Raw genomic sequence first — 26926 nt, 5'->3', positions numbered from 1 at the left:
GGCTTTGGAGGTCCCACTGGGATCCCTAGCACTGGGAACTAGCTCACCAGTTACAGGTACCACTACAGGCCCACAGACCGTCGTGGGGCCTGCAGTCCCCAGTGGCTCACCACTCACGGCTACCACCACAGGACCACAGATGATTGTGGGGCCTGTAGGCCCTCGTAACACTACAGGTCCACAGACTTTTGTTGGGCCTGCAGTCTCCAGTTGCTCACCACACAGCTACAACTACATGTCCACAGACGTTTGTGGGACCCGCAATCCCCATGGATGGGCTTAATGTGTCCACGCCAGGTTCCATTCCCTCACAGGCGTCAGGAGCATTCAACGTTGGAGCTGGACTGAAGGCGACATCCAGCACCCCTTCGGCTCGTCCTCTTGGTCAGATAGCCTCCAATCCATCGCATGGAAGTCCAGCTGCTGCTATAGCAAGGGCAAGTACTGTCCCAGTATTGGGACATGCTTCTCGTGCCACTTTCAATCCAGGCACCAGGGACCCACCTGCCCAAATCACAGGCGGTACTGTGATGGGAAACACCACCATTCCCCCTGTTGGAGGCGCTGGTGCGCCCACTGCCAATACTTTTCCCAAGGATCACTGGGACAAACAAAATCCAGGTAAAGACAACCCCCGCCCCCCGCCCCCCGCCCCAAGCCATAGTACTTCTCTGTGTGGAAACACCACACCACAAAGGTCTGTGTGTCCAAGGTCGTGCGTGTTTCCCTCTTACAGAGCACCAGGGCCTTGCCTGGCCACACGACCTCACTTTTAGTTGCAAGAAGCAGCACCGAGATCTCAGTGCTTCGATGCACTTCTAGTTCTACCTTCCCGCCAGGCACCAGGGCCTGCAGGCCTCTCAGAGCGTCAGGGCAGCAGGGCAGCAGGGAGTCAGGGTTGCAGGGCAGCAGAGCAGGGCAGCAGGGCTACAGGGCAGCAGGGCAGCAGGGCAGCAGGACAGCAGGGCGGCAGTGAGGCAGGCCTCCCAGGGCAGCAGGACTGCAGGGCAGCCGGGCAGTGGGGCTGCATGTCTTCCCGGGCCGCAGGGCTGTAGGGCTGCAGGGCGCCAGGGCGGTAGGCCTCGCAGGGCCGCCGGGCTTCAGGGCAAAGGGCTGCAAAGCTTCAAGCCTCCCAGGGCGTCAGGGCTGCAGGCCTCGCAGGGCAGCTGGTTGGCTTGGCTGCCAGGCAGCAGGGCTGCAGGGCTGCAGGGGAGCAGGGTGGCTTGGCTGCAGGGCAGCAGGGCTGCAGGGCAGGCCCTCGGGGAAGCAGGCCAGTCAGCGCCTCTGGGCCTTGGGGGGTCCTGAGCTCGCCTTCCTCGGCTTCCCCGGGGAAGGGTGGCCACGCACACCCTCGGGGCTGAGTGCTCCGGGCCTGGCCCCTGCAGTCCCAGGCCGCGCCCCTCCCCCACGCTGGCGGTTGCCAGGCTGGGGCTCAACCGCCTCCGCCCCGCCCCGCCCCGGGTGGCGGCCCCGCCCACCTCGGGCTGCTGGTGGGCGCGGCCCCAAGCCCCGCCCACTGCCTGCCCGGGGAGGGGCCCCGGAGTGGCGGCTCCCGCAGGTGTTCTAGGGACACCTCACAATGGCCGGGCGCAGCGCTCAGCGGCCCAGGTGTGCTGCACCTGCAGAGGAGCCAGGCGCCTCGGAGACCCTCTCAGGTCTGGCTCCAGCTCGCGACTCTGGGGCGCACAGCTAGCCCTGCATGGGCAACCTCCTTGGCAGGTGTCTTCGCCCTCCCCGCCGCCGGCCCCTGCCCGGCCGCAGCCGCCCGCTGGGCACCCCTGCCTGTGACACCGCCCGTCCTGGCCGCGACCACCCTGCCGTGCCTGCCCCTGCCCCCTGCTCTGGGCGCAGGCCATTCCCCCGGGATCGCAGGCCCCTACTGGCTCGCTGCCACGGGGAGCCCAGGAGGCGGTACCCGCTCCCTCAGGCCGCGGGCCCCCCTCTGGGCCTCCTCCCCGTGCTGAACTGGAGGGACCCTCCGGGCCAACCGGGGCTGTCTGCGCGCAGTTCCCTGGGGTGCCGGCCCTCGAGGACTGGGAGGATCCCTGCTCTGGGGCGCGCGTTCAGGCGCCTGCATTCACTACCTGCACAGGGAGCCAAGGCTGCCAGTCAGGTACCATCCCCTCCCCGCCCCCTTTGCAGCCCACAGGGGACGGAGGACAAGGTCCCAGAGCACCCCGGAGAACAGACCGAGGCTCTTGGTGGGAGTGGCCGCCCCCGGAGCAGTGGGGGGACACCCTGGACATCCGAGCCCCCGGGCACCAGTGGCGTTCCCAGCCTCCGGCAAGCCAGCCCTGCAACTCTGGACCGACGTCTCGTGCCCTCCGGAGAGAGCTCGTGGGACAGCACCCCGAGGGCTCCGAGGTCCTCCTCTGAAGGCCGTGTTGCCACCTCTTCACGTGGTCCCGTGGGAGATGCCCTCGCGAAGGCCGCCAGGGATGCGGCGGTGCTCTCGGGCCCAAGCCCAAGCTGCCCCTTGCCGCAGGGGACGTGCACCGAGGAGGCGGAGGCTGGAGACCATCGGCCTGTGCAGAGCACGCGGGGCGGGTCGAGGAGGGACACGCAGGCTCAGAAGCCGTCGGGCGTGTCACCGCGGAGCCCTCTGCCACCAGCACGTGCCAGCAGCAGGCAGAACAAGCGGAAAATAGCCATGCCTCTCTGTCTGCCACTGCCGCCACCACTGCCACTGCTGTGGGATCGAGGGGACTTGCCCGCACCCCCGAAGCTTCCTTGCCTTGCTCTTGACAAGAACCTGGGCACCTTGCCGAACACCGAGTGTCCGAGGAACAAGCTCTTGAAGGACAGAACCAAGATCGCGGCAGGCTGCTGGGCCGCTCGGCCTGCCCCTTGCTCCCCGCCACTTGCCTCGGAGGCTGCAGGCTCCCCGCCCGCGGCCGCTCCCGCTGCCCAAGTCCCTGCTCCTCCCACCGCCTCGGCTGACCCTTCTGCCAGGCCCCCGACCCTCTCTGTCCCGCCGGCTTCCCCAACACAGCCTGGTGCTCGGGAAACAGGACCCGGAGTCCCGAAATCTCCTCCCCTTGCTCTTCCTGCTGATGCTCTTCCTGCCCTTACTTCCAGCCCCATTAGGGAAACTCCACTTCGCGGAGGTCCTCTTCCTCCAGGCAGGGCTACAGCACCGACCTCTGACCGCCCCACACCTTCGAGCACCTCAACCTCCTTACACCCACCCTCCTGCGCAAAAGAATCCCCAACCCCTATGTGTGTAGACTCTCCCCCTCTTTTCCTAACGACCCCTCTTCCAGGCCGCTCCACAGGGAGCTCTGTCGTTGCAGTCCGGCCTGGCACCTCTAAACCGACTTCTTCTACCATCGCAGCAAAGTCATCTACTTTGACCTCCAAGCCTATTTCAAATCCTGCTGTCGTGGACATGGACACTACGTCTCCTTCCCGGGCTGTCATCGTCCGCGCGCCCCCACACTCCAGCATGAGCTGTCCTCCGTGTTCCCGGGGCCATCGCAGTATGAAGCGCAGATGCCCTGCGAAAGTTGCAGCCTCCGCCAGTCTACCTGCGTCGATGGCCCCCGGCCCCACCCCACTTCCTGATCAACTCTTCAGCCTCCACATCACCCCTCAGCCCACACACGGGACTCTTGCTGGGAGGCAGCCAACAGCTTTTCTTCCCGGTGCTCCTATCGCCACTGGCTTGCCCAACCTGAGTTCTGGAGCCACCACCACTCCAGTGGGCAGCACCTCTGCAAACCTCAACCCTCACTCTGACCCCGATGCCATGGATACCACATCTCCCTCCCGGGCTGTCATCTTCCACACCCGCCCTGGGTCCCAGAAGAACCGCTTGCCACTTTACAAGGCGCTTCCTGCTTCTGGCAACACACCACCCAGTAGCAGCACTGCCTTGGCCCATGGCTCTACCACTTTACCTCAAAAGTCAGCCGTCATACAGGCCTCCGTTTCGATGCATCCTAACCCAGGAATCGCCCCTCACTCTGACCCCGATGCCATGGATACCACATCTCCCTCCCGGGCTGTCATCTTTCACTCCCCCCCTGGGTCCCAGAAGAACCACTTGTCATTTTACAAGGCACGTCCCGGTTCTGGCAACACACCACCTACCAGCAGCACTGCCTTGGCCCACGGCTCTACCAGTTTCCCTCAAAAGTCGGCCAGCATACAGACCCCCGTTCCGATGCATCCCAACCCAGGAATCGCCTCTCAGCCCACAATTGGAGGTCACAATGGGCAACAGCCTAACAATTCCTCCCTGTTAGGAAAAACAGTTGCCCCAACACAGGCTATCGGCCTGGCCACTCCTATAACTCAGCCACCCGGAGGGACCACAATGCAATCGGGGTTTGCGGGCTCTCCTTTTGGCACCACTGTCAACAAGCAGACGGCCTTTGGTAACCAGCCAGGTATTCTCCACACTCCTCGTGCTACCACGACTGGCTTTGGAGGTCCCACTGGGATCCCTAGCACTGGGAACGGTAGCTCACCGGTTACGGGTACCACGACAGGCCCACAGACCGTCGTGGGGCCTGCAGTCCCCAGTGGCTCACCAGTAAAACCTAACACCACAGGCCCTCAGACCTTTGTGGGACCTGCAGTCCCGAGTGGCTCACCACGCCCGGATACCACTACAGACACACAGATGTTGGCGGGACCTGCAATCCCCATGGATGGGCTTAATGTGTCCACACCAGGGTCCATTCCCTCACAGGCGTCAGGAGCATTCAACGTTGGAGCTGGACTGAAGGCGACATCCAGCACCCCTTCGGCTCGTCCTCTTGGTCAGATAGCCTCCAATCCATCGCATGGAAGTCCAGCTGCTGCTATAGGAAGGGCAAGTACTGTCCCAGTATTGGGACATGCTTCTCATGCCACTTTCCATCCAGGCACCAGGGGCCCACCTGCCCAAATCACAGGCGGTACTGTGATGGGAAACACCACCATTCCCCCTGTTGGAGGCGCTGGTGCGCCCACTGCCAGTACGTGTCCCCAAGGATCACCAGGAAGAACAAAATCCGGGGAAGGACCCCCCCCAAGCCACAGCACTTCTCCGTGTGGAAACGCCACCACCACAAAGGTCTGTGTGTCCAAGCTCGTGCGTGTTTCCCTCTTACAGAGCACCAGGGCCTTGCCTGGCCACACGACCTCACTTTTAGTTGCAAGAAGCAGCACCGAGATCTCAGTGCTTCGATGCACTTCTAGTTCTACCTTCCCGCCAGGCACCCGGGGCCCACCTGCCCAGCAGGTAAGTGGTGTGAAGGCGGGGAACAACATCACTCCCACGACTGGAAGACCTGGAATTCCTGCTTTATGTCAGCATACCGGGGGCCCACCTGATGCAAGCACAGATGAGAACATCATCGTGTCTATGATGGCAGCCCTCTGTATCGGCAACCGCCCTCAGACCCCTGGGGGCCTACCTGTGTCTAAGGCCCCTGGTGCTCCCGGGAACAGCACCGTACCTACTGCGACTGGACATCATCACGGTCCCCCATTCCTACAGAGCACACAGAACCCCCGCAAGCCACAGCACTGGTGGTGCAATGGGGGATACCGCCATGCCTTTTAGAGAGAAATCTCCTCTCTTGGAACATGTGGGCCTGCCCCTAGTCAGGGCACCCCGCTGACTTTGGTGAGCCAGCGCTGTGTGTGCAAGTTCTTGGTCCACTGTTCTGTGCTCTGCGCATGGCTGGGGAACCTTCATAGCCTGTCTAGGAGCCGCCACCAACTGCTTCCTTTCTTTTGTCATGAATCTCAACCTCTACGGAACAGACATTCCCCCACATATTCTGTGTCATAGTAAACGGATTTTGCTGTATCAGACCCTCAATGGGCTCTTATCTTTCCCAGATTACGTAGATATACTTCTATATCTATAAAAGTTTGTTCTCACTAATCTGCCTTTGCTCGTGTGTCTTTTTGTCTCGGCAGTAGAGAAAGAATGAACCTATGTGAGTGGGGTGGGTTGAACCAGACTTTGTGCCAAATTTTCTGTGTCTCAGTGACTGGAATGTGGAAGTAGCCACAGGTTCTGGCTGCACGCACAGAACCTGAAATCTGCATTTTGAGTGTAAGGGATGGGAATCCAGGAGGAAGGAAGGTCCCAAGGAGGGAGAGATGAGGTGACTCGTCCTTGCCTCCACCCTCTGTGCTTCGCTCTCCTCTCCCCCGACTCTGATCTCAATAGAGGTTGAATAACCCTTGATGAGTGAAAGGAAACCACCCTATGATTTTAGTTTTCTAAAACTATTTAAATGTTTTCTTGGGTGCCTTCCTAGTTTAGACTTAGGCCAATCTTTCTTACGTGTTCCCACTTCACCCAGAGAAGACAGATTTGAGCCCGGAGAAGCAAATGGAAAAAGAGCACATACATGCCTGCTCTGTCTATGTGTGTTAGAAATTTCAGTTGACTTAGAATTTATTGTGCTGCTTAAGCGCACTAGAACAGGTCCTTTTCAATAATCAGCCCAGCTCTGATCTAAATCACTAAAATATCAAATCACCTGTGTGGGCAGCAGGGAGGCAGTGTTGCAGGGCAGCAGAGCAGCAGGTCAGCAGGGCAGCAGGGCAGCAGGGCTGCAGGGCAGCAGGGAGACAGGGCTGCAAGCCTCCCAAGGTGGCAGGACTGCAGGGCAACTGGGCGGTAGGGCTGCAAGTCCCACAGGGCAGCAGGACTGCAAGGCAGCACGTCGGCAGGGCTGCAGGGCGGCACGGAGGCCGGGCGGCAGGGTGGCAGGGCTTCAAGCCTCCCAGGGCATCACGACTGCGGTGCAGCAGGACAGCAGGGATGCAGGGCAGCAGTGGGGCAGTCCTTCAGGCCTCCCAGGGCTCCAGGGCTTCAGAGCAGCAGTACTACAGGCCTCGCAGGGCTGCAGGGCTCAGGGTGCAGGGCCGGAGCGCTGCAGGCCTCACAGGGCCACGTGGGTTCAGGGCAAAGGGCGGCAAAGCTGCAAGCCTCCCTGAGCGGCAGGGCTGCAGGCCTCTCAGGGCATCAGGGCTGCAGGACTCCCAGGGCAGCAGTGCTGCAAGCCTCCCAGGTCGGTAGGCCGGGCGGCAGAGCTGCATGGCACCAGGCAGGGTAGCAGGGCAGCAGGGTGGCAGAGCTGCATACCTCCCAGGGCAGCAGGGCTTCAGGCATCGAAGGGCGGCCGCGCAGCAGGGGGGCAGGTCTGCCAACCTCACAGGGCAGCCGGGGTGCAGGGCAGCAGGGAGGCAGGGCTGCAGGCCTCACAGGGCATCAGGGCTGCAAGTATGGCACCACGGCAGGGCTACAGGGCAGCAGGGCGCCAGGGCTGCAGACCTCGCAGGGGGTAGGGCACCAGGGTGGCAGGGCTACAAGCCTCCAAGGGCAGCAGGGCTGTAGGGGAACAGGGCGGCAGTGATGAAGGCCTCCCAGGGCGGCAAGGGTGAGGTCTCGCAGGGCAGCCGGGTGGCAGGGCAACAAAGTGGCAGGGTTGCTGTCCTCGTAGGGAAGCTGGGCTGTAGGGCAACAGGATGGCAGGACTGCAGGCCTCCCAGTGTGTCAGGGGTTCGGGCCTCCCAGGGCGTTGGGGTGCAGGCCTCACAGGATGGCAAGGCTGCAGGGTTCTCAGGTCGCTAGGCCTGTAGGCCTCACAGGGCGGCAGGGCTGCATGGCACCAGGCAGGGTAGCAGGGCAGCAGGGTGGCAGAGTTGCATGCCTCCCAGGGCAGCAGGGCTGCAGGCATCGAAGGGTGGCAGGGCTGCTGGTGGCAGGGCTACAAGACTCTAAGAGCAGCAGTGCTGTAGGGGAACAGGGCGGCTGTGATACAGGCCTCCCAGTGCGGCGGAGCTACAGGATGTTAGGCCTCCAAGGGCGGCAGAGCGGCAGGGCAGCAGGGCGGCAGGGCTGCAGTCCTCGTTGGGCAGCAGGGCTACAGGAATGGAAGAGCGGCAGGGCAGCAGGGCAGCAGGGATGCAGGCCTCACAAGGCGGCCAGGCTTCAGGGCAACAGGGCGGCAATGCTGCAAGCCTCCCAGGGCGACAGGGCTTCAGGCCTCCCTGGGTAGCAGGGCTGCAGGTATGGCACCGCGGCAGGGCACCAGGGCACCAGGGCAGCACGGATACAGGGCAGCAGTGCAGCAGGGCTACAGGCCCCCAGGGCGTTGGGGTGCAGGCCTCACAGGACGGCAAGGCTGCAGGGCAGCAGAGGGCAGGGCTGCATGCCTCCCAGTGTGGCGGGGCTGCAGGGATTTAGTCCTCCAAGGGCGGCCAGGTGGCAGGGCAACAGAGTGGCAGGGCTGCAGTCCTCGTTGGGCAACAGGGCTACAGGAATGGAAGAGCGGCAGGGCAGCAGGGCAGCAGGGCTGCAGGCCTCACAAGGCGGCCAGGCTTCAGGGCAACAGGGCGGCAATGCTGCAAGCCTCCCAGGGCGGCAGGGCTTCAGGCGTCCCTGGGCAGCAGGGCTGCAAGTATGGCACCGTGGCAGGGCAGCAGGGCGGCAGGGCTGTCGGCCCCCAAGGCGGCGGGGATCAGGCCTCACTGGGTGGCAGGGCTGCAGGCTTCGCAGGGGAGCATGGCAGCAGGGTGGCAGGGTTACAAGCCTGGTAGGACAGCAGGGCTGTAGGGCAACAGGGCAGCAGGGCTGCAGGCCTCGCAAGGCTGCCAGGCTTCAGGGCAACAGGGGAGCAATGCTGCGAGCCTCCCAGGGCGGCAGGGCTGCAGGCCTCTCAGGGCGTCAGGGCTGCAGGACTCCCAGGGCGGCAGGCTGCAGGCCTCCCAGGGCTCCAGGGCTTCAGGGCAGCAGGGCGTCTGGGTGGCACGGAGGCTGGGCAGCACGGTGGTAGGGCTTCAAGCCTCCCAGGACATCACGACTGCAGGGCAGCAGGTCGGCAGGGATGCAGGGCAGCAGTGCTACAGGCCTGGCAGCGCTGCAGGGCTCAGGGTGCAGGGCAGCAGGCCTGCAGGCCTCTCACGGCGTCAGGGCTGCAGGGAAGCAGGGAGCCAGGGTTGCAGGCCTCCCAGGGCAACAAGGCTACAGGCTTCGCAGGGCAGCAGGGCTTCAGGGCAGCAGGGCAGGAGGGGTCTAGGGCTCTCAGGGTGGCAGGGCTGCAGGCCTCACAGGGTGGCAGGGCTGCATGGCATCAGGCAGGGTACCAGGGCAGCAGGGTGGCAGAGCTGCCTGCCTCCCAGGGCTGCAGGGCAGCAGGCATCGAAGTGCGGCAGGGCAGGAGGGAGGCAGGTCTGCCGGCCTCACAGGGCGGCCGGGGTGCAGGCAGCAGGGAGGCAGGGCTGCAGGACTCTCAGGGCGGCAGGACTGCAAGGCAGCACAATGCAATCGGGGTTTTGGGGCTCTCCTTTTGGCACCACTGTCAACAAGCAGACGGCCTTTGGTAACCAGCCAGGTATCTCCACACTCCTCATTCTACCACGACTGGCTTTGGAGGTCCCACTGGGATCCCTAGCACTGGGAACTAGCTCACCAGTTACAGGTACCACTACAGGCCCACAGACCGTCGTGGGGCCTGCAGTCCCGAGTGGCTCACCACTCACGGCTACCACCACAGGACCACAGATGATTGTGGGGCCTGTAGGCCCTCGCAACACTACAGGTCCACAGACTTTTGTTGGGCCTGCAGTCTCCAGTTGCTCACCACACAGCTACAACTACATGTCCACAGACGTTTGTGGGACCCGCAATCCCCATGGATGGGCTTAATGTGTCCACGCCAGGTTCCATTCCCTCACAGGCGTCAGGAGCATTCAACGTTGGAGCTGGACTGAAGGCGACATCCAGCACCCCTTCGGCTCGTCCTCTTGGTCAGATAGCCTCCAATCCATCGCATGGAAGTCCAGCTGCTGCTATAGCAAGGGCAAGTACTGTCCCAGTATTGGGACATGCTTCTCGTGCCACTTTCAATCCAGGCACCAGGGACCCACCTGCCCAAATCACAGGCGGTACTGTGATGGGAAACACCACCATTCCCCCTGTTGGAGGCGCTGGTGCGCCCACTGCCAATACTTTTCCCAAGGATCACTGGGACAAACAAAATCCAGGTAAAGACCCCCCCCCTGCCCCCGCCCCAAGCCATAGTACTTCTCTGTGTGGAAACACCACACCACAAAGGTCTGTGTGTCCAAGGTCGTGCGTGTTTCCCTCTTACAGAGCACCAGGGCCTTGCCTGGCCACACGACCTCACTTTTAGTTGCAAGAAGCAGCACCGAGATCTCAGTGCTTCGATGCACTTCTAGTTCTACCTTCCCGCCAGGCACCAGGGCCTGCAGGCCTCTCAGAGCGTCAGGGCAGCAGGGCAGCAGGGAGTCAGGGTTGCAGGGCAGCAGAGCAGGGCAGCAGGGCTACAGGGCAGCAGGGCAGCAGGGCAGCAGGACAGCAGGGCGGCAGTGAGGCAGGCCTCCCAGGGCAGCAGGACTGCAGGGCAGCCGGGCAGTGGGGCTGCATGTCTTCCCGGGCCGCAGGGCTGTAGGGCTGCAGGGCGCCAGGGCCGTAGGCCTCGCAGGGCCGCCGGGCTTCAGGGCAAAGGGCTGCAAAGCTTCAAGCCTCCCAGGGCGTCAGGGCTGCAGGCCTCGCAGGGCAGCTGGTTGGCTTGGCTGCCAGGCAGCAGGGCTGCAGGGCTGCAGGGGAGCAGGGTGGCTTGGCTGCAGGGCAGCAGGGCTGCAGGGCAGGCCCTCGGGGAAGCAGGCCAGTCAGCGCCTCTGGGCCTTGGGGGGTCCTGAGCTCGCCTTCCTCGGCTTCCCCGGGGAAGGGTGGCCACGCACACCCTCGGGGCTGAGTGCTCCGGGCCTGGCCCCTGCAGTCCCAGGCCGCGCCCCTCCCCCACGCTGGCGGTTGCCAGGCTGGGGCTCAACCGCCTCCGCCCCGCCCCGCCCCGGGTGGCGGCCCCGCCCACCTCGGGCTGCTGGTGGGCGAGGCCCCAAGCCCCGCCCACTGCCTGCCCGGGGAGGGGCCCCGGAGTGGCGGCTCCCGCAGGTGTTCTAGGGACACCTCACAATGGCCGGGCGCAGCGCTCAGCGGCCCAGGTGTGCTGCACCTGCAGAGGAGCCAGGCGCCTCGGAGACCCTCTCAGGTCTGGCTCCAGCTCGCGACTCTGGGGCGCACAGCTAGCCCTGCATGGGCAACCTCCTTGGCAGGTGTCTTCGCCCTCCCCGCCGCCGGCCCCTGCCCGGCCGCAGCCGCCCGCTGGGCACCCCTGCCTGTGACACCGCCCGTCCTGGCCGCGACCACCCTGCCGTGCCTGCCCCTGCCCCCTGCTCTGGGCGCAGGCCATTCCCCCGGGATCGCAGGCCCCTACTGGCTCGCTGCCACGGGGAGCCCAGGAGGCGGTACCCGCTCCCTCAGGCCGCGGGCCCCCCCCTCTGGGCCTCCTCCCCGTGCTGAACTGGAGGGACCCTCCGGGCCAACCGGGGCTGTCTGCGCGCAGTTCCCTGGGGTGCCGGCCCTCGAGGACTGGGAGGATCCCTGCTCTGGGGCGCGCGTTCAGGCGCCTGCATTCACTACCTGCACAGGGAGCCAAGGCTGCCAGTCAGGTACCATCCCCTCCCCGCCCCCTTTGCAGCCCACAGGGGACGGAGGACAAGGTCCCAGAGCACCCCGGAGAACAGACCGAGGCTCTTGGTGGGAGTGGCCGCCCCCGGAGCAGTGGGGGGACACCCTGGACATCCGAGCCCCCGGGCACCAGTGGCGTTCCCAGCCTCCGGCAAGCCAGCCCTGCAACTCTGGACCGACGTCTCGTGCCCTCCGGAGAGAGCTCGTGGGACAGCACCCCGAGGGCTCCGAGGTCCTCCTCTGAAGGCCGTGTTGCCACCTCTTCACGTGGTCCCGTGGGAGATGCCCTCGCGAAGGCCGCCAGGGATGCGGCGGTGCTCTCGGGCCCAAGCCCAAGCTGCCCCTTGCCGCAGGGGACGTGCACCGAGGAGGCGGAGGCTGGAGACCATCGGCCTGTGCAGAGCACGCGGGGCGGGTCGAGGAGGGACACGCAGGCTCAGAAGCCGTCGGGCGTGTCACCGTGGAGCCCTCTGCCACCAGCACGTGCCAGCAGCAGGCAGAACAAGCGGAAAATAGCCATGCCTCTCTGTCTGCCACTGCCGCCACCACTGCCACTGCTGTGGGATCGAGGGGACTTGCCCGCACCCCCGAAGCTTCCTTGCCTTGCTCTTGACAAGAACCTGGGCACCTTGCCGAACACCGAGTGTCCGAGGAACAAGCTCTTGAAGGACAGAACCAAGATCGCGGCAGGCTGCTGGGCCGCTCGGCCTGCCCCTTGCTCCCCGCCACTTGCCTCGGAGGCTGCAGGCTCCCCGCCCGCGGCCGCTCCCGCTGCCCAAGTCCCTGCTCCTCCCACCGCCTCGGCTGACCCTTCTGCCAGGCCCCCGACCCTCTCTGTCCCGCCGGCTTCCCCAACACAGCCTGGTGCTCGGGAAACAGGACCCGGAGTCCCGAAATCTCCTCCCCTTGCTCTTCCTGCTGATGCTCTTCCTGCCCTTACTTCCAGCCCCATTAGGGAAACTCCACTTCGCGGAGGTCCTCTTCCTCCAGGCAGGGCTACAGCACCGACCTCTGACCGCCCCACACCTTCGAGCACCTCAACCTCCTTACACCCACCCTCCTGCGCAAAAGAATCCCCAACCCCTATGTGTGTAGACTCTCCCCCTCTTTTCCTAACGACCCCTCTTCCAGGCCGCTCCACAGGGAGCTCTGTCGTTGCAGTCCGGCCTGGCACCTCTAAACCGACTTCTTCTACCATCGCAGCAAAGTCATCTACTTTGACCTCCAAGCCTATTTCAAATCCTGCTGTCGTGGACATGGACACTACGTCTCCTTCCCGGGCTGTCATCGTCCGCGCGCCCCCACACTCCAGCATGAGCTGTCCTCCGTGTTCCCGGGGCCATCGCAGTATGAAGCGCAGATGCCCTGCGAAAGTTGCAGCCTCCGCCAGTCTACCTGCGTCGATGGCCCCCGGCCCCACCCCACTTCCTGATCAACTCTTCAGCCTCCACATCACCCCTCAGCCCACACACGGGACTCTTGCTGGGAGGCAGCCAACAGCTTTTCTTCCCGGTGCTCCTATCGCCACTGGCTTGCCCAACCTGAGTTCTGGAGCCACCACCACTCCAGTGGGCAGCACCTCTGCAAACCTCAACCCTCACTCTGACCCCGATGCCATGGATACCACATCTCCCTCCCGGGCTGTCATCTTCCACACCCGCCCTGGGTCCCAGAAGAACCGCTTGCCACTTTACAAGGCGCTTCCTGCTTCTGGCAACACACCACCCAGTAGCAGCACTGCCTTGGCCCATGGCTCTACCACTTTACCTCAAAAGTCAGCCGTCATACAGGCCTCCGTTTCGATGCATCCTAACCCAGGAATCGCCCCTCACTCTGACCCCGATGCCATGGATACCACATCTCCCTCCCGGGCTGTCATCTTTCACTCCCCCCCTGGGTCCCAGAAGAACCACTTGTCATTTTACAAGGCACGTCCCGGTTCTGGCAACACACCACCTACCAGCAGCACTGCCTTGGCCCACGGCTCTACCAGTTTCCCTCAAAAGTCGGCCAGCATACAGACCCCCGTTCCGATGCATCCCAACCCAGGAATCGCCTCTCAGCCCACAATTGGAGGTCACAATGGGCAACAGCCTAACAATTCCTCCCTGTTAGGAAAAACAGTTGCCCCAACACAGGCTATTGGCCTGGCCACTCCTATAACTCAGCCACCCGGAGGGACCACAATGCAATCGGGGTTTGCGGGCTCTCCTTTTGGCACCACTGTCAACAAGCAGACGGCCTTTGGTAACCAGCCAGGTATTCTCCACACTCCTCGTGCTACCACGACTGGCTTTGGAGGTCCCACTGGGATCCCTAGCACTGGGAACGGTAGCTCACCGGTTACGGGTACCACGACAGGCCCACAGACCGTCGTGGGGCCTGCAGTCCCCAGTGGCTCACCAGTAAAACCTAACACCACAGGCCCTCAGACCTTTGTGGGACCTGCAGTCCCGAGTGGCTCACCACGCCCGGATACCACTACAGACACACAGATGTTGGCGGGACCTGCAATCCCCATGGATGGGCTTAATGTGTCCACACCAGGGTCCATTCCCTCACAGGCGTCAGGAGCATTCAACGTTGGAGCTGGACTGAAGGCGACATCCAGCACCCCTTCGGCTCGTCCTCTTGGTCAGATAGCCTCCAATCCATCGCATGGAAGTCCAGCTGCTGCTATAGGAAGGGCTAGTACTGTCCCAGTATTGGGACATGCTTCTCATGCCACTTTCCATCCAGGCACCAGGGGCCCACCTGCCCAAATCACAGGCGGTACTGTGATGGGAAACACCACCATTCCCCCTGTTGGAGGCGCTGGTGCGCCCACTGCCAGTACGTGTCCCCAAGGATCACCAGGAAGAACAAAATCCGGGGAAGGACCCCCCCCAAGCCACAGCACTTCTCCGTGTGGAAACGCCACCACCACAAAGGTCTGTGTGTCCAAGCTCGTGCGTGTTTCCCTCTTACAGAGCACCAGGGCCTTGCCTGGCCACACGACCTCACTTTTAGTTGCAAGAAGCAGCACCGAGATCTCAGTGCTTCGATGCACTTCTAGTTCTACCTTCCCGCCAGGCACCCGGGGCCCACCTGCCCAGCAGGTAAGTGGTGTGAAGGCGGGGAACAACATCACTCCCACGACTGGAAGACCTGGAATTCCTGCTTTATGTCAGCATACCGGGGGCCCACCTGATGCAAGCACAGATGAGAACATCATCGTGTCTATGATGGCAGCCCTCTGTATCGGCAACCGCCCTCAGACCCCTGGGGGCCTACCTGTGTCTAAGGCCCCTGGTGCTCCCGGGAACAGCACCGTACCTACTGCGACTGGACATCATAACGGTCCCCCATTCCTACAGAGCACACAGAACCCCCGCAAGCCACAGCACTGGTGGTGCAATGGGGGTTACCGCCATGCCTTTTAGAGAGAAATCTCCACTCTTGGAACATGTGGGCCTGCCCCTAGTCAGGGCACCCCGCTGACTTTGGTGAGCCAGCGCTGTGTGTGCAAGTTCTTGGTCCACTGTTCTGTGCTCTGCGCATGGCTGGGGAACCTTCATAGCCTGTCTAGGAGCCGCCACCAACTGCTTCCTTTCTTTTGTCATGAATCTCAACCTCTACGGAACAGACATTCCCCCACATATTCTGTGTCATAGTAAATGGATTTTGCTGTATCAGACCCTCAATGGGCTCTTATCTTTCCCAGATTACGTAGATATACTTCTATATCTATAAAAGTTTGTTCTCACTAATCTGCCTTTGCTCGTGTGTCTTTTTGTCTCGGCAGTAGAGAAAGAATGAACCTATGTGAGTGGGGTGGGTTGAACCAGACTTTGTGCCAAATTTTCCGTGTCTCAGTGACTGGAATGTGGAAGTAGCCACAGGTTCTGGCTGCACGCACAGAACCTGAAATCTGCATTTTGAGTGTAAGGGATGGGAATCCAGGAGGAAGGAAGGTCCCAAGGAGGGAGAGATGAGGTGACTCGTCCTTGCCTCCACCCTCTGTGCTTTGCTCTCCTCTCCCCTGACTCTGACCTCAATAGAGGTTGAATAACCCTTGATGAGTGAAAGGAAACCACCCTATGATTTTAGTTTTCTAAAACTATTTAAATGTTTTCTTGGGTGCCTTCCTAGTTTAGACTTAGGCCAATCTTTCTTACGTGTTCCCACTTCACCCAGAGAAGACAGATTTGATCCCGGAGAAGCTAATGGAAAAAGAGCACATATATGTCTGCCCTTTCTGTGTGTGTTAGAAATTTCAGTTGACTTAGAATTTATTGTGCTGCTTAAGTGCACTAGAACAGGTCCTTTTCAATAATCAGCCCAGCTCTGATCTAAATCACTAAAATATCAAATCACCTGTGTCACCATTTTGCCCAGTTCTGGCTGACCCTAAACTTTTCTGGATCTCCACTAGACTTAATAAAGGCAAAATTCCTGACCTTGTGGGGCTTACATTCTAGTTGGAGGGGAGAAAAATACATACGTGTAAATTATCTGCTAGGTTAGTGAGTTCCAACTCCTTTGGAAAACAGTGTAGCCTACGGAGCATTGAGGCTGTAGGCAGAGAGAAGCACAGCTTCAATTTTAACAGTGGACAGGATAAGCCTCACTAAAAGTGGCAAATGACATGCTGGAGGGAGGTGAATGAATGAAATATCTGAGGGAAAAGCATTGTAAATAATTGGAATAATCGCTGCAAAGACCCATTAGAGGGGTACCGGATACCCTCAGGGAGCAGTTATAAACTAATGTGGGTGGCTGGCATAGGGTCAGCAGAGTGAGGAAAGAGAAGATTTGGGTTGAATACTTTGCACCATTTATTGGCTGTGCGATGACTAATGGTAGACCAACCTTCAAGAGTCTCCAGGAACTCAGTGCTTTCTCCGTGGCCTATTTACATTGCAAGATTTTGGGAAGGCTAAGATAAGGAAGTAACTTATAACCCATGTTGTTGTCATTCTATAAATAAGGATAGATGCACAGATGATAGGTAGGTAGGTAGGTGGGTAAGTAAGTAGATATACAGATAGAGATAGGATGGAGATAGGGCATATGCATATATATGCATGCTAATGAGCTCCTTAGGCAATAGTGCTTTCCTTGCCTTCAGCAGGCAATTCAAATAGGAGATCCCATTTTAACAGGAGCATAAAAGTGCCTACTTTTATGAAGTAAACACGTGGAAAAATATGATAACTGAGCTTAAAAATGCACAGCACTGAGCCTAGTGCAACATTTATGAGATCAGCCCTGTAAAAACAAAGAGCACCAGCACACAGAGGCTGCTGGACCCCTCCAGGCACCCTGCTGCCCGATTCATTTACTCTAAGTTGTTTATTACAGTTCCAGAGGATCAAAGCTCCTGCTCCCTGGCTGCAAAGAATTGCCTACCCTTTGTAGTCAGAACTGCCTCTCAGAAGCAGGGTTGAAATCCAGTTTGCTTCTAATAGTCCTGCACCCTCTCTCAGCCCTGTCTGGTAATGTTACCAGGGACAACTTTTAAAAATTCCTACTTCTTGACTTTTTTTTTAAGCCTTCAAGCTAAAAGTAATACCCTGAATAATATTTGTAAAATATTTAACAAATATGTGGTAGAGGTAAAGATGATTTTGAATATCATGTTTTGATGCACTTATGCAGTAGAAGCAATTTCTATATAGACATTTTATTTTTATGAAAAGAATACCTGAGCCTAACAGCAACTTGAAGGATAGTGAAATGCAGCCCTTCTCCCTCAAGGTCCCCTCTCCAGAGTCAGTTTCTTGCTACTTTGATGTCACCCCCACAATTCTAAACGTTATGCTTATCCTGCTGTATCATGACATACTCATTTTAGACAACATTTTTACCACTCTAACATGATGGAGGAAGATAAATTCCACTCCCACTGTTTTCCCTCCCTCTTCCAAACATCATATTCAATTAATTTTGCTGCTTCCTCGTTGTACCTTCATGTAACTGCGCTGGGTTTATTGGTGAAGGAAGTGGTAGCAAAGGGCTAAAAGCTGTGGTTCTGATGATGCACCACTTGAATTAGAATCACAACCTACCTTATGGGGTTGCTTATGATAATGCAAATAGTAACGTATTTGCAGCCTTTAGTGTCTAAAGGACACAGGACAGGTCAAGAAATATTAACAATTATTTATTTATTGTGTTACGTACTTTCACCCTAATCTCGTGATTTTTCTCTATGCATGAGCCTGTGTGCCATAGCTCCTGTGCCTTGCCTTTCCCCTTGTATATTCCATGGCAATAATATTATAAATGGTACTTAATTTTGTAGGACAGTTCATTCAAAGCTGGCTTTTTAATATTCCAGGACAGAACTTTAAAAAGCAGAAGCACATGTCCTATGGTGGCAGCAGTGAAGGCAGAGTCCTCCTCCTTTCCCAACAGTTGCAAAATAGCTACATCACAGCTCCTTGAGGCGTTCAGATGTAAAGTGTTCATAAAACAGAAGTTCATAGTTTGTGGTTGGTTACTGAAAGAAATAACTGATATGCTAATCTTCTTTATGGTGTTGAACAATAATAATGAGGTGGACACACCAATACATATTCATAGACATCCAGTAGAAAATGAAATGCAAAATAATGCCTGTATACCCCTCCCCACCAACATGGAAAGAAAACTAAATTCATGAGTCATATCTGGCATAAGAGGAACTGTCACGTACAAATCATTTAAACTTTATTTCAACCCTGTCAGGAAGGTATTATTATGTCCAGTTTGCAAGTGTAGAAAACTAAGCACAACAGCCCCAACTATTTGTCCCAGTCTTTCAGCCTATAGGTAGAAGAACTCAGATTCAAACTCTGCTTGACTCTTATACCCAAGTTGGTTCTTCTGCCAACCCAAATGGCTGCTACCAAAATCTGTCTGGGAGCTAAAAGTTTCAAGGACACATTTTCAAACCAAAGCCAAGCCAAGCACCGTGAAAACCTCTCCTTGCTTAGATTGAAGTGTCCCATGCAACAGCAACAACAACAAAAGAGAGAGAGAGAGAGAGAGAAAAGAAACCAACTCTAAATGATAATTACATTAATTCCTCAGAGGACATAAACAGAATTTTTAAAACCACATAATTAAAGACACTAGTATAACTATCTGGCCTAAGTTTCAGATCTAACCACCAGACTGGAGCTAAAACCAATTTATCCATTCTCCAAAGCAGAGACAGCCAGCCAATAATGTCTCAAAGGAATGGAATAAATACTCAATTTAAGCATAAACACCATAGTTTTCAGATAGTGGTGCTGATGTGGATCCTTAAAAAAAAAAAAATACATCCAGAATAATTTACATTTCCCTTTTTTGTCAAATAACAGTTATTTCGTGACTTTAATGTTAACTTATACTAAAAGAAATTACAAGAGTCTGCAAATGAATTTAATACTTGACAATATGCTACATTACAGCTGCATTTTTGTGCCAGCACACCTGTTTTCTATCACGCATGCATATTGTTTAAATGTTTGTAAGTTCAGAGGATAAATGTACATCTGTAAAACTATTGCTTCCTTTAAACACTAAATTATAGTCGGCCTCAAATTATCATTGTACTATATAAAGTCCAGAAAAAGCAGACATTTATTTGAGTTATTACTTCTTACCTTTTATCAGTATCTGCTTTCAGAACTCATTGACTTCCTTATTTTTCAAGTGCTATATTCAGGGTTGACAGTTATTCTCTAGGCCCTGTTCCTTAATCTTACAGAAAAAAAAAAAAAAAAAAAAAGAAGGTGAACTTATTGATAAAAACATCAATATCTTACTAATTCCATGAAAAAAAACAAGAGGAAATGTTTACTTTTTCCTACAAAAGATGCTATTCCAAACAGAATATTTTAAAATGTATTAATAATAAAAAATGGTTTTACATGTACCCAGAGATTTTACTAATGTGCATACTTGTAAGAACCAAGAAAGAAAAAAGTTAAAAAATATTTAGGAATGGATTGAACTCTGAAAGAAAAGCATTTAAAACTATTTCTGGAGTTTGCATGTTATTTTATCTTGTACACTGCATACACTTACAAACCATGACAAATTAAGGTGGGATTGGGACAATGTCCTCTGAAAAACAGGAAACAACTTTTTTCTTTTCCTTTTTGTTTTGTTTTGTTTTGAGATGGGAGAGAGGGGCAGTGGGAGAATAAGAGAGGGAATCTTAAACAAGCTCCTTGCCCAGGACTCAATCTCACGACCCTGAGATCGTGACCTGAGCCGAAATCAGGAGTCAGATGCTTAATCAACTAAGCCACCCAGGCACCCTGGGAAACAGCTTTCTCAAAAGACTTCATTTTAAATCTTTTCTACACATTTTGTAAGTTATCCTAGGAGCAGTGAAAATATCTGTACTTTGGAATCAGACAGTTCTGGATTTGAACTCTGGTTCTACTTCTTAATGGCTGGAAGTTGCTGAGCAGTTTATATAAATCATTCAAGCATTTGTTTCTCCATGTATAAATAGACAATAGCATCTATTCTGCAGATTACTCTGAGAATTAAAAGAATTAATGCATAGAGAAAACACACTATCTGGTGCACAGTAAGCACCAAGGAAATATTAACTCTCTCACTCTATACTCATGTCTATCTTTTATTTAGTGTTGTATATACTTGGGGTTAAGTCATGTTGTAGTTAGTCACACAAACCTCATAAATATGACAATATTATTCTATGATATTTGGGTGGAAAGGGATCATAGACTTTATTTAGTACAGCCCCTATATACAAAGAACCCTAGGAATTACCTAGCCCAATCCCTGTCCGGCTTTGCATTCTTTGAGGTATTAGTGAAATTTCCAAGTCAAGATAAGAACCTTTCAAAAACATAGATCTATAAGGGCTGCTAAAACATTACTAGATTCCAAATCACTCAATTTCCTACATGTGGCTATTTGCATAACTATAAATAAATGTAAACTCATGTCCTTCTGTGTTTATTTTCTATTGCTGTGTAACAAATGATCACAAACTTAGCAGCTTAAAACAATCAAATTTCTTATCTTGTAGTGTCTGTAGGTGACAAGTCTAGACATGATGTGACTAGGCTCTCTGCTCAGAGTCTCACTGGGCTAAAATCACATTGGATGCTGGGGCCATCATCCCATCTAGGGCCCAGGGTTCTCATCCAAGATCACTGGTGTTGGCAGAATTTAATTTCTGTAGTTTAGGATTGAAGTCCCCATGTACTTGCTAGCTGTCAGCTGGGGACCACTCTCAGCCCCTAGACACTGGCTGCAGTTCCTTGCCATGTGGCCCTGGTTAGACAGTTCATAGGATGGATATTTTTCTTCCATGTGGGCCTGAACTTGTCTCTGACTTCCTCCCTTATGGCCAGCCAGAGAAAATGCTCCACTTTTAAGGGACACACCTGGTTAGATCAGATTCAGCTAGCATAATCTCCCTTTGCCATCTGATAGCATGTAATCATGGAGGCAATATCTGAACATGTTAATGAGCCATTCACACTCATGAGGATTATACAGGGCACATACAGCAGGATACTTGGGGGGGCTGGGAAGGTTCATAAGATCCTGGCTACCATACTCTCCCAACAAAGGGAACAGTAGATTAAAGAGGAGAAGAAAGAAACAAAGGTCTTTGTCGGCATGACATATGTTGGATATTCTGACCATGGGCATATGCAGCTTGCAAAAGTCCCTGAAGCTCACATCACCAGCCCTAAGAAACTCATTTATTCCCTGAATGTCACAAAATAAATACCTAAATAAACAATATTTAAATATTGCTTATTTGAACGTTCACTAAATTATTACCCTACTCTGGACACTTGTCTTTCAAATACTTTCAAATCATTATTATACAATTTTCTCATTTCAAAGGTTCTACAGAGGCTAGAACCCACCATTGACTTAATGATAGTTTTGGCCCTGGGATAATAGAGAGATGCTAATTTAAAATATATTTGGCTATATGATGAGTTTCCACTTCATTAGATGTTAATATATAAATAAGAAATAATCAAGTTTTAGGATCTAGGAGATACTATGTTTTTATTAGATTTAAAGTCCGAAGAGAGAGATGTCAAGGGACTATCTCAATGCCACAGTCAAGAACAGTCTAGGAGGAGTGTGCGTGCCTGAGAGCAGCTCAGCCAGCCCATAGATGTACAGAGTTTACTCCAGGCAGCCCAGATGTCAGATCTCTGGAATATTGTTAATTTCAGGTTTCACGTGCTTAGAATGGTTTAGCGTTTTAATGAGACCAGTAGGGCTGTACTGCAGTGGAAAGGTATTATTGGGACTATAGTCAAGGGTGGCCAGGAAATGAGGCACTGGCAAATGGTGAGTTGAGTGATGACTTCACTTGGAAATGACTGATTTAGAGGTTTTTTGTTTTTTTGTTTTGTTTTGTTTTGTTTTTTTAAATGACTTCCTACAATCAGCAAATTCTTGTTCCTTTTATTTTCTTCTGGAAGCCAATGAAGCAGAAGATTACTCTTCTCCACGATTCCTACCAGGGAACAAATTAAACAATGAAAGAATGGCAATAATTTGAATGATTAATATTTGGAAGAAGTGATTTACAGGTACTGATTCCTTGGAACCAGAGAGAAAATTTGAAAGGAAATTATAATGCTTTGTCAGATCAAGAAACTTGGTCTTATTGTATGCATGCTGTAGTCCTTGTGAGGTGCTTCTGTGCCTATTGGATAGTAGATGGAAAACAGTCCTACAGATGTGCACACCCTACAGAAGGAGCAAAGTATGCTTATACATGTAGCAATGTGGTTCTTATTAGACTATTAAATTTGCCTGACTTCTTGGGGAAATTTGGGGCAAGGCTTTACCTATACTATTCTGTCACTTTAAGGCGACTTAAAATTTGAAGACAGCAGGAGACCGATAAGAATCTGGAGAGGAGAAATAGGAATACATATGTGATAGAAGTGGCAGGGCAAGGATGGAGCAATATTTAAAGGTTAGTAGGAAAATGGAACAAATACTTGGTAAGGATTACTCAACATGGAACATGAGAGAAAGTAAAGGAATGGAGAGAGGTAACTAGTTTGAACCAAAAACATTGCCTCCTGGAGCTTTTTGATTAATATTGTGACTTATGGGAACTTACTAAATTTTTTTTTGTCTGAGTAGCTCTTGATCAAGATATTTTTTATTAGATTATCAAAGTGTGTGTAGTAGCCCTATTCTGCTATTTGTCACTAGTTTGGTATTTAATGGCCTTGGAATAAAAATAAAACTATATTCTTTCATCTTATCTGAGAATGAATAGTAGAGCATTTTAGATAGAGATTATATTTTCATGTTAATGTCATGGATATAAAAACTTTCAAAAAGGAATCAGTTCCAAAGAATCCCACTTAACTTCTATTTGCCTACAAGAAGCTCTATGTATCGAGATAGAGCTGCACCTAAAATAGATACGGCCATTTTAAAGAAGATATAAAATGTCTTCATGTTCTGAGAATAAAGAGACTTAAAAGGATCTTCATGGTCTCAGCAGAGAGAGTGAGCTGGCCAAATTGAGTTACAGAAAGATAGGTGATACACTCAGGAGCTTTAGTTGGATTAAATTCACAACACCCAATAAATTACATCTTCAGGAGAAGAGCGAGGGTCAATGAGCCCTCTAAGAACATTCCAAGAACACATTTTCATACTCATATTCTGACCATAGATACATCTAAAATTGAAATTTAAGTTTTGCTCCATCATTTTTTGATAATTCACACCTATGAGATGCAGAAAGCAGTCAACCTCTGGGGTCACCTTTTTACATTGAAGTGTCTACAGATCACTCTTTTCCTCAGACTTACTTCAGCATTTTCAATTTATATTGTTAATATTTTATTTAATGATTAGTTACTATGCATTTTGGGGGAATCATCTTAGGTTGTCCAGACTTTAATTCCAACACTCTTGAATTTTAATCATTTGGTATATAATAGCACCAATCTATGATACAGACTGGATATAAAACCAAAATATAGTGAACAGGCTGAGTTGCAATTGGAAAGCCATCCAAAAGGTGGGTAAGAATATCCAGCCTTTTCTCTTAAAATGTGGAACCCTATCTACTTCACTCTGAAAACTTTCCTAGATTCCTCTGTATAGCCATGTTTGCCCAACTTGGACCATGCTTCCTGGCTGAAATAAAACACTTAGAGTGATCTAGTCATGTTTTTTTGTTGTTGTTGTTTTGTTGTTTGTTTTTTTTTTACACTACCTAAAACTTAAGTTTTAAAACGTGATTATTTTTTGCAGTTTTAAGAATGATAGGAGAACCTACAGAATGTCAGAACATTCTCCTTTCGATTATAAAAAAGAATTTATTCACTTCCTCTGTCCGTATAATATTTATCTGAACACATTTCTATATTATGAATGAGTTCCCAAATATATTTGAGTAATGCTAATTGACTATTCAATTAAAACTTACAACTCTACTTTCTCATGAAGAACTCAAAACCTGCAAAGCTCACATCAGAAACCAGTGTCTCTCTCAGTGTTGACAATAATATTAGTATGAAACATCTTTCAGATACTCTCATTTCTTTCCTGCATGTAATATAAAGCCTATCATCAACTCAGCCTCTAAGTAAACATAGCAATATGTGGTCTCAACATGGGAGCCATTCATCGCTTTAAAGACAGTGTCAATTATTGCTTAAATATTCAAAACTGACTGCATCCCAACAGTCAGCAGCAGCACATTTACTCAGCAATGACACTTCTATGTAATGTGAAGGTTTAAAAAAAACCTGCTGTTCTCATCTATTCATATGTATTAGATCTTTTTCAAAACTCACATTTGTATCCAGAAGATACAAAGGACTTACAAAATTTAATATCAGAAAACCAAATTACCCAATTACAAAATGGGCAGAGGACCTGAATAGACATTTTTCCAAAGAAGGCATACAGATAGCCAACAGACATACGAAAAAATGCACAACATCACTAAGCATCAGGGAACTACAAATCAAAACCACAATATCACCTCACACCTGTCAGATTGGCTAGTATCAAAAAGGCAAAAAATAATAAGTGAAGATGTAGAGAAAAACAAACCTTGGTACACAGTAGCTGGGAACATAAATTGGTGTAGCCACTATAGAAAGCAGTATGGAAGTTCCTTAGGGGGAAAAAAATTACCATATAATCCAGCATTCTACTTCTGGATATTAATCCAAGGAAATGAAAACACTAATCTGAAGAGATATGTGAATATGTATGTTCACTGCAGCATTATTTATAATAGCCAAGATACGGAAGCAACCTACCTGTCCATTCATTGATGAATGGATAAAGAAGATGTGGCACACACAGCACACAAACACAGAAACACCATACAAAATACTACTCAGCCATAAAAAAAGAATGGAATCGTACCATTCGTGACAACACGGATGGACCTAGAGGGTATTATACTAAGTGAAATAAGTCAGACAGAGAAAGATGCATACCATATGATTTTGTTTATATGTGCAATCCATAAAACAAAACAAATGAACAAACAAAACAAAAACAGACTTCTAGATACAGGAAACAAATGGCTGGCTACCAGGGAGAGAGGGGTTGGGAGGCAGGCATAATAAGTGAAGTGCATAGGAAAAAAAAACTCACATTCATACTCAGCACACCCAAGTAAGTCTGAATTATATTGTTACTTTATAATAGTTTTAGGTGTAGCAGGACCCTATTAGCTCTGGATAGATAATGAGCATTATGTACAAAAGAGGTAGAGTTCTAACCTGTATTGTTTTTCTTGAAGACGCCCTAGATTAAGAGCCACTCTGAGCTCAGCTAAACTGTGGTAAGCTGTCTCTAATTGCAGAAACCTACTTGACATTATTATTATTTGTAATTTCCCTCTTGCAAATGTTCAGCCAAATCACTTCCTTAATGACTTTCAGTGATGCTTTGTCCTGAGCCATGTTTTTTTTCCCCAAGACAGTGATGATTGTTTTCCACTGTACCGGCTATTTATTTCTCCTACACATGTGCCCAAATCCCATTGTTTTTGATATATACTGTCTAAAGATAATGGAGCAAAGATGAGGTTGTGCTTTGGTTTGTTGGACTAATCTGAAATAGCTCAGGAATACTCTCCAGCTTAGACTATATTAGCCCAGTCAGAAATGGTGGAATTCAGTTTGAGAGTTCTTTCTTACCAATAGTTGTGAGATCTAACATTTAATGTGCTGTACTGGGGAAAGGGACATCCCAGGGTGGACAGGCCATTGCATCTCTTAACCTCCATGCAACCGATACCCCCTTGCTTACTGCACACTCCTTACCAAATGATATTTCAAGGCCAGTATTTTGGAATGAAGAGGTAATCTGTGAACCAGCCCCATGGAAAATATATCTAGATTTCCACTGCCTTTTACAACAGCTCTGAAGCTATAGAAATGTTCCTCATGCCTGCTGGTGCTCTCAGCTCCTGAATGAGTCTCTGGTTTGCCAGTGATCCTCTGTACTGGCCCCTTCTTGGGACTTGCATGCCTCAGATACAAGCCACATTTTCTTTCTTTCTTTTTTTTTTTTTTTAAAGATTTTATTTATTTGAGAGAGAGAAAGAAGAGCAAAAGAGAGAGAGAGCATGGGCAGGGAGAAGGGGCAGAGGGAGAGAGAGAAGCAGAGTCCCCATTGAGCAGGGAGTTCCTTGCAGGTCTTGATCCCAGGAGCCTGGGATCATGACCTGAACCAAAGGCAGTGCTTAACCGACTGAGCCACACAGATGCCCCTCACACCACATTTTCAACATCATTCCCTTGTCTTTTGAATTATTTTCTTACACCGTTTCCTTATACAGTAACCCATTATCACTCCATGACTGTAACTTAAGCATGGCTGTCTATATAATTTATTTTTAAAATGGGCTTACTGGAATTACCAAGAGGAAGAAGCACACAGCCTATAGATGAATAAATTACTTTTGTAATAAAATCATCCAAAGTATAAATAATTACTGAACAAATTTCTAGGATCTCAAGGCCTATGAGGAAAATCATTGTAATCATTATTTGGACATCACAATAAATAGAGAGGACATTTGGTACAACTATAAAATTAAAGAATCTGTAATCTATAATTTTATGCTTTCCTTGTCCACAATAACAGAGCTTTGGTTTTGAATTTTCCTACACAATTTGACCTTTGCTCTGATCTATAAGATTATGCCCAAACACCAAAACCTAAAATTTCTCAAACAAGAGAACTTGCAAGAGCAAGCAATATTTATATGAGCAACTAAACTTTCTGCTGCAAACCAATGAATAAAGAGCCACCAAGAATGTTGACATTTTGCATTATTTATGAACTTTTAATAAATTTCAACCTATTGAATAAATTATCTGAGGTGATAAAGCTGTGATTTTAGCTCAACAGAATATTTCTAACACAGCTACCCTTCTCTGCAAT

The 26926-nt window shown here is 51.9% G+C and overlaps 2 protein-coding genes across 2 annotated transcripts; both read left to right on the top strand.

Moving 5' to 3' along the window:
* Positions 1-1699: 1699 nt before the first annotated feature.
* LOC112643506 (nuclear pore-associated protein 1-like) lies at positions 1700-5554 on the top strand. The gene has a single exon (XM_025421485.3). The coding sequence runs from the start codon at positions 1700-1702 to the stop codon at positions 5552-5554; it is 3855 nt and encodes a 1284-aa protein (XP_025277270.3).
* Positions 5555-9274: 3720 nt separating this feature from the next.
* Positions 9275-14928, top strand: LOC112643505 (nuclear pore-associated protein 1-like). Its single transcript, XM_049103311.1, has 4 exons — positions 9275-9625; positions 9693-9999; positions 11092-11299; positions 11517-14928. Exons 1-4 carry the CDS (start codon positions 9275-9277, stop codon positions 14926-14928), a joined length of 4278 nt encoding a protein of 1425 aa, XP_048959268.1.
* Positions 14929-26926: the final 11998 nt, after the last annotated feature.

This window comes from Canis lupus, chromosome 1 (genome assembly GCF_003254725.2).
Source record: "Canis lupus dingo isolate Sandy chromosome 1, ASM325472v2, whole genome shotgun sequence".
NCBI lineage: Eukaryota > Metazoa > Chordata > Mammalia > Carnivora > Canidae > Canis > Canis lupus.
Note: the sequence above shows the minus strand (reverse complement) of the source record. Positions and strands in the feature narration are given on the sequence as shown.

Excerpts from the sequence above, each read along its gene's own strand:
- LOC112643505 (XM_049103311.1), top strand. The coding sequence starts at position 9,275 with ATGCAATCGGGGTTTTGGGGCTCTCCTTTTGGCACCACTGTCAACAAG. Across the intron at positions 9,626-9,692 it reads ACAACTACATGTCCACAGAC|GCGTCAGGAGCATTCAACGT; the intron begins GTTTGTGGGACC and ends ATTCCCTCACAG. Across the intron at positions 10,000-11,091 it reads CTGGGACAAACAAAATCCAG|GTGTCTTCGCCCTCCCCGCC; the intron begins GTAAAGACCCCC and ends CCTCCTTGGCAG.
- LOC112643506 (XM_025421485.3), top strand. The coding sequence starts at position 1,700 with ATGGGCAACCTCCTTGGCAGGTGTCTTCGCCCTCCCCGCCGCCGGCCC.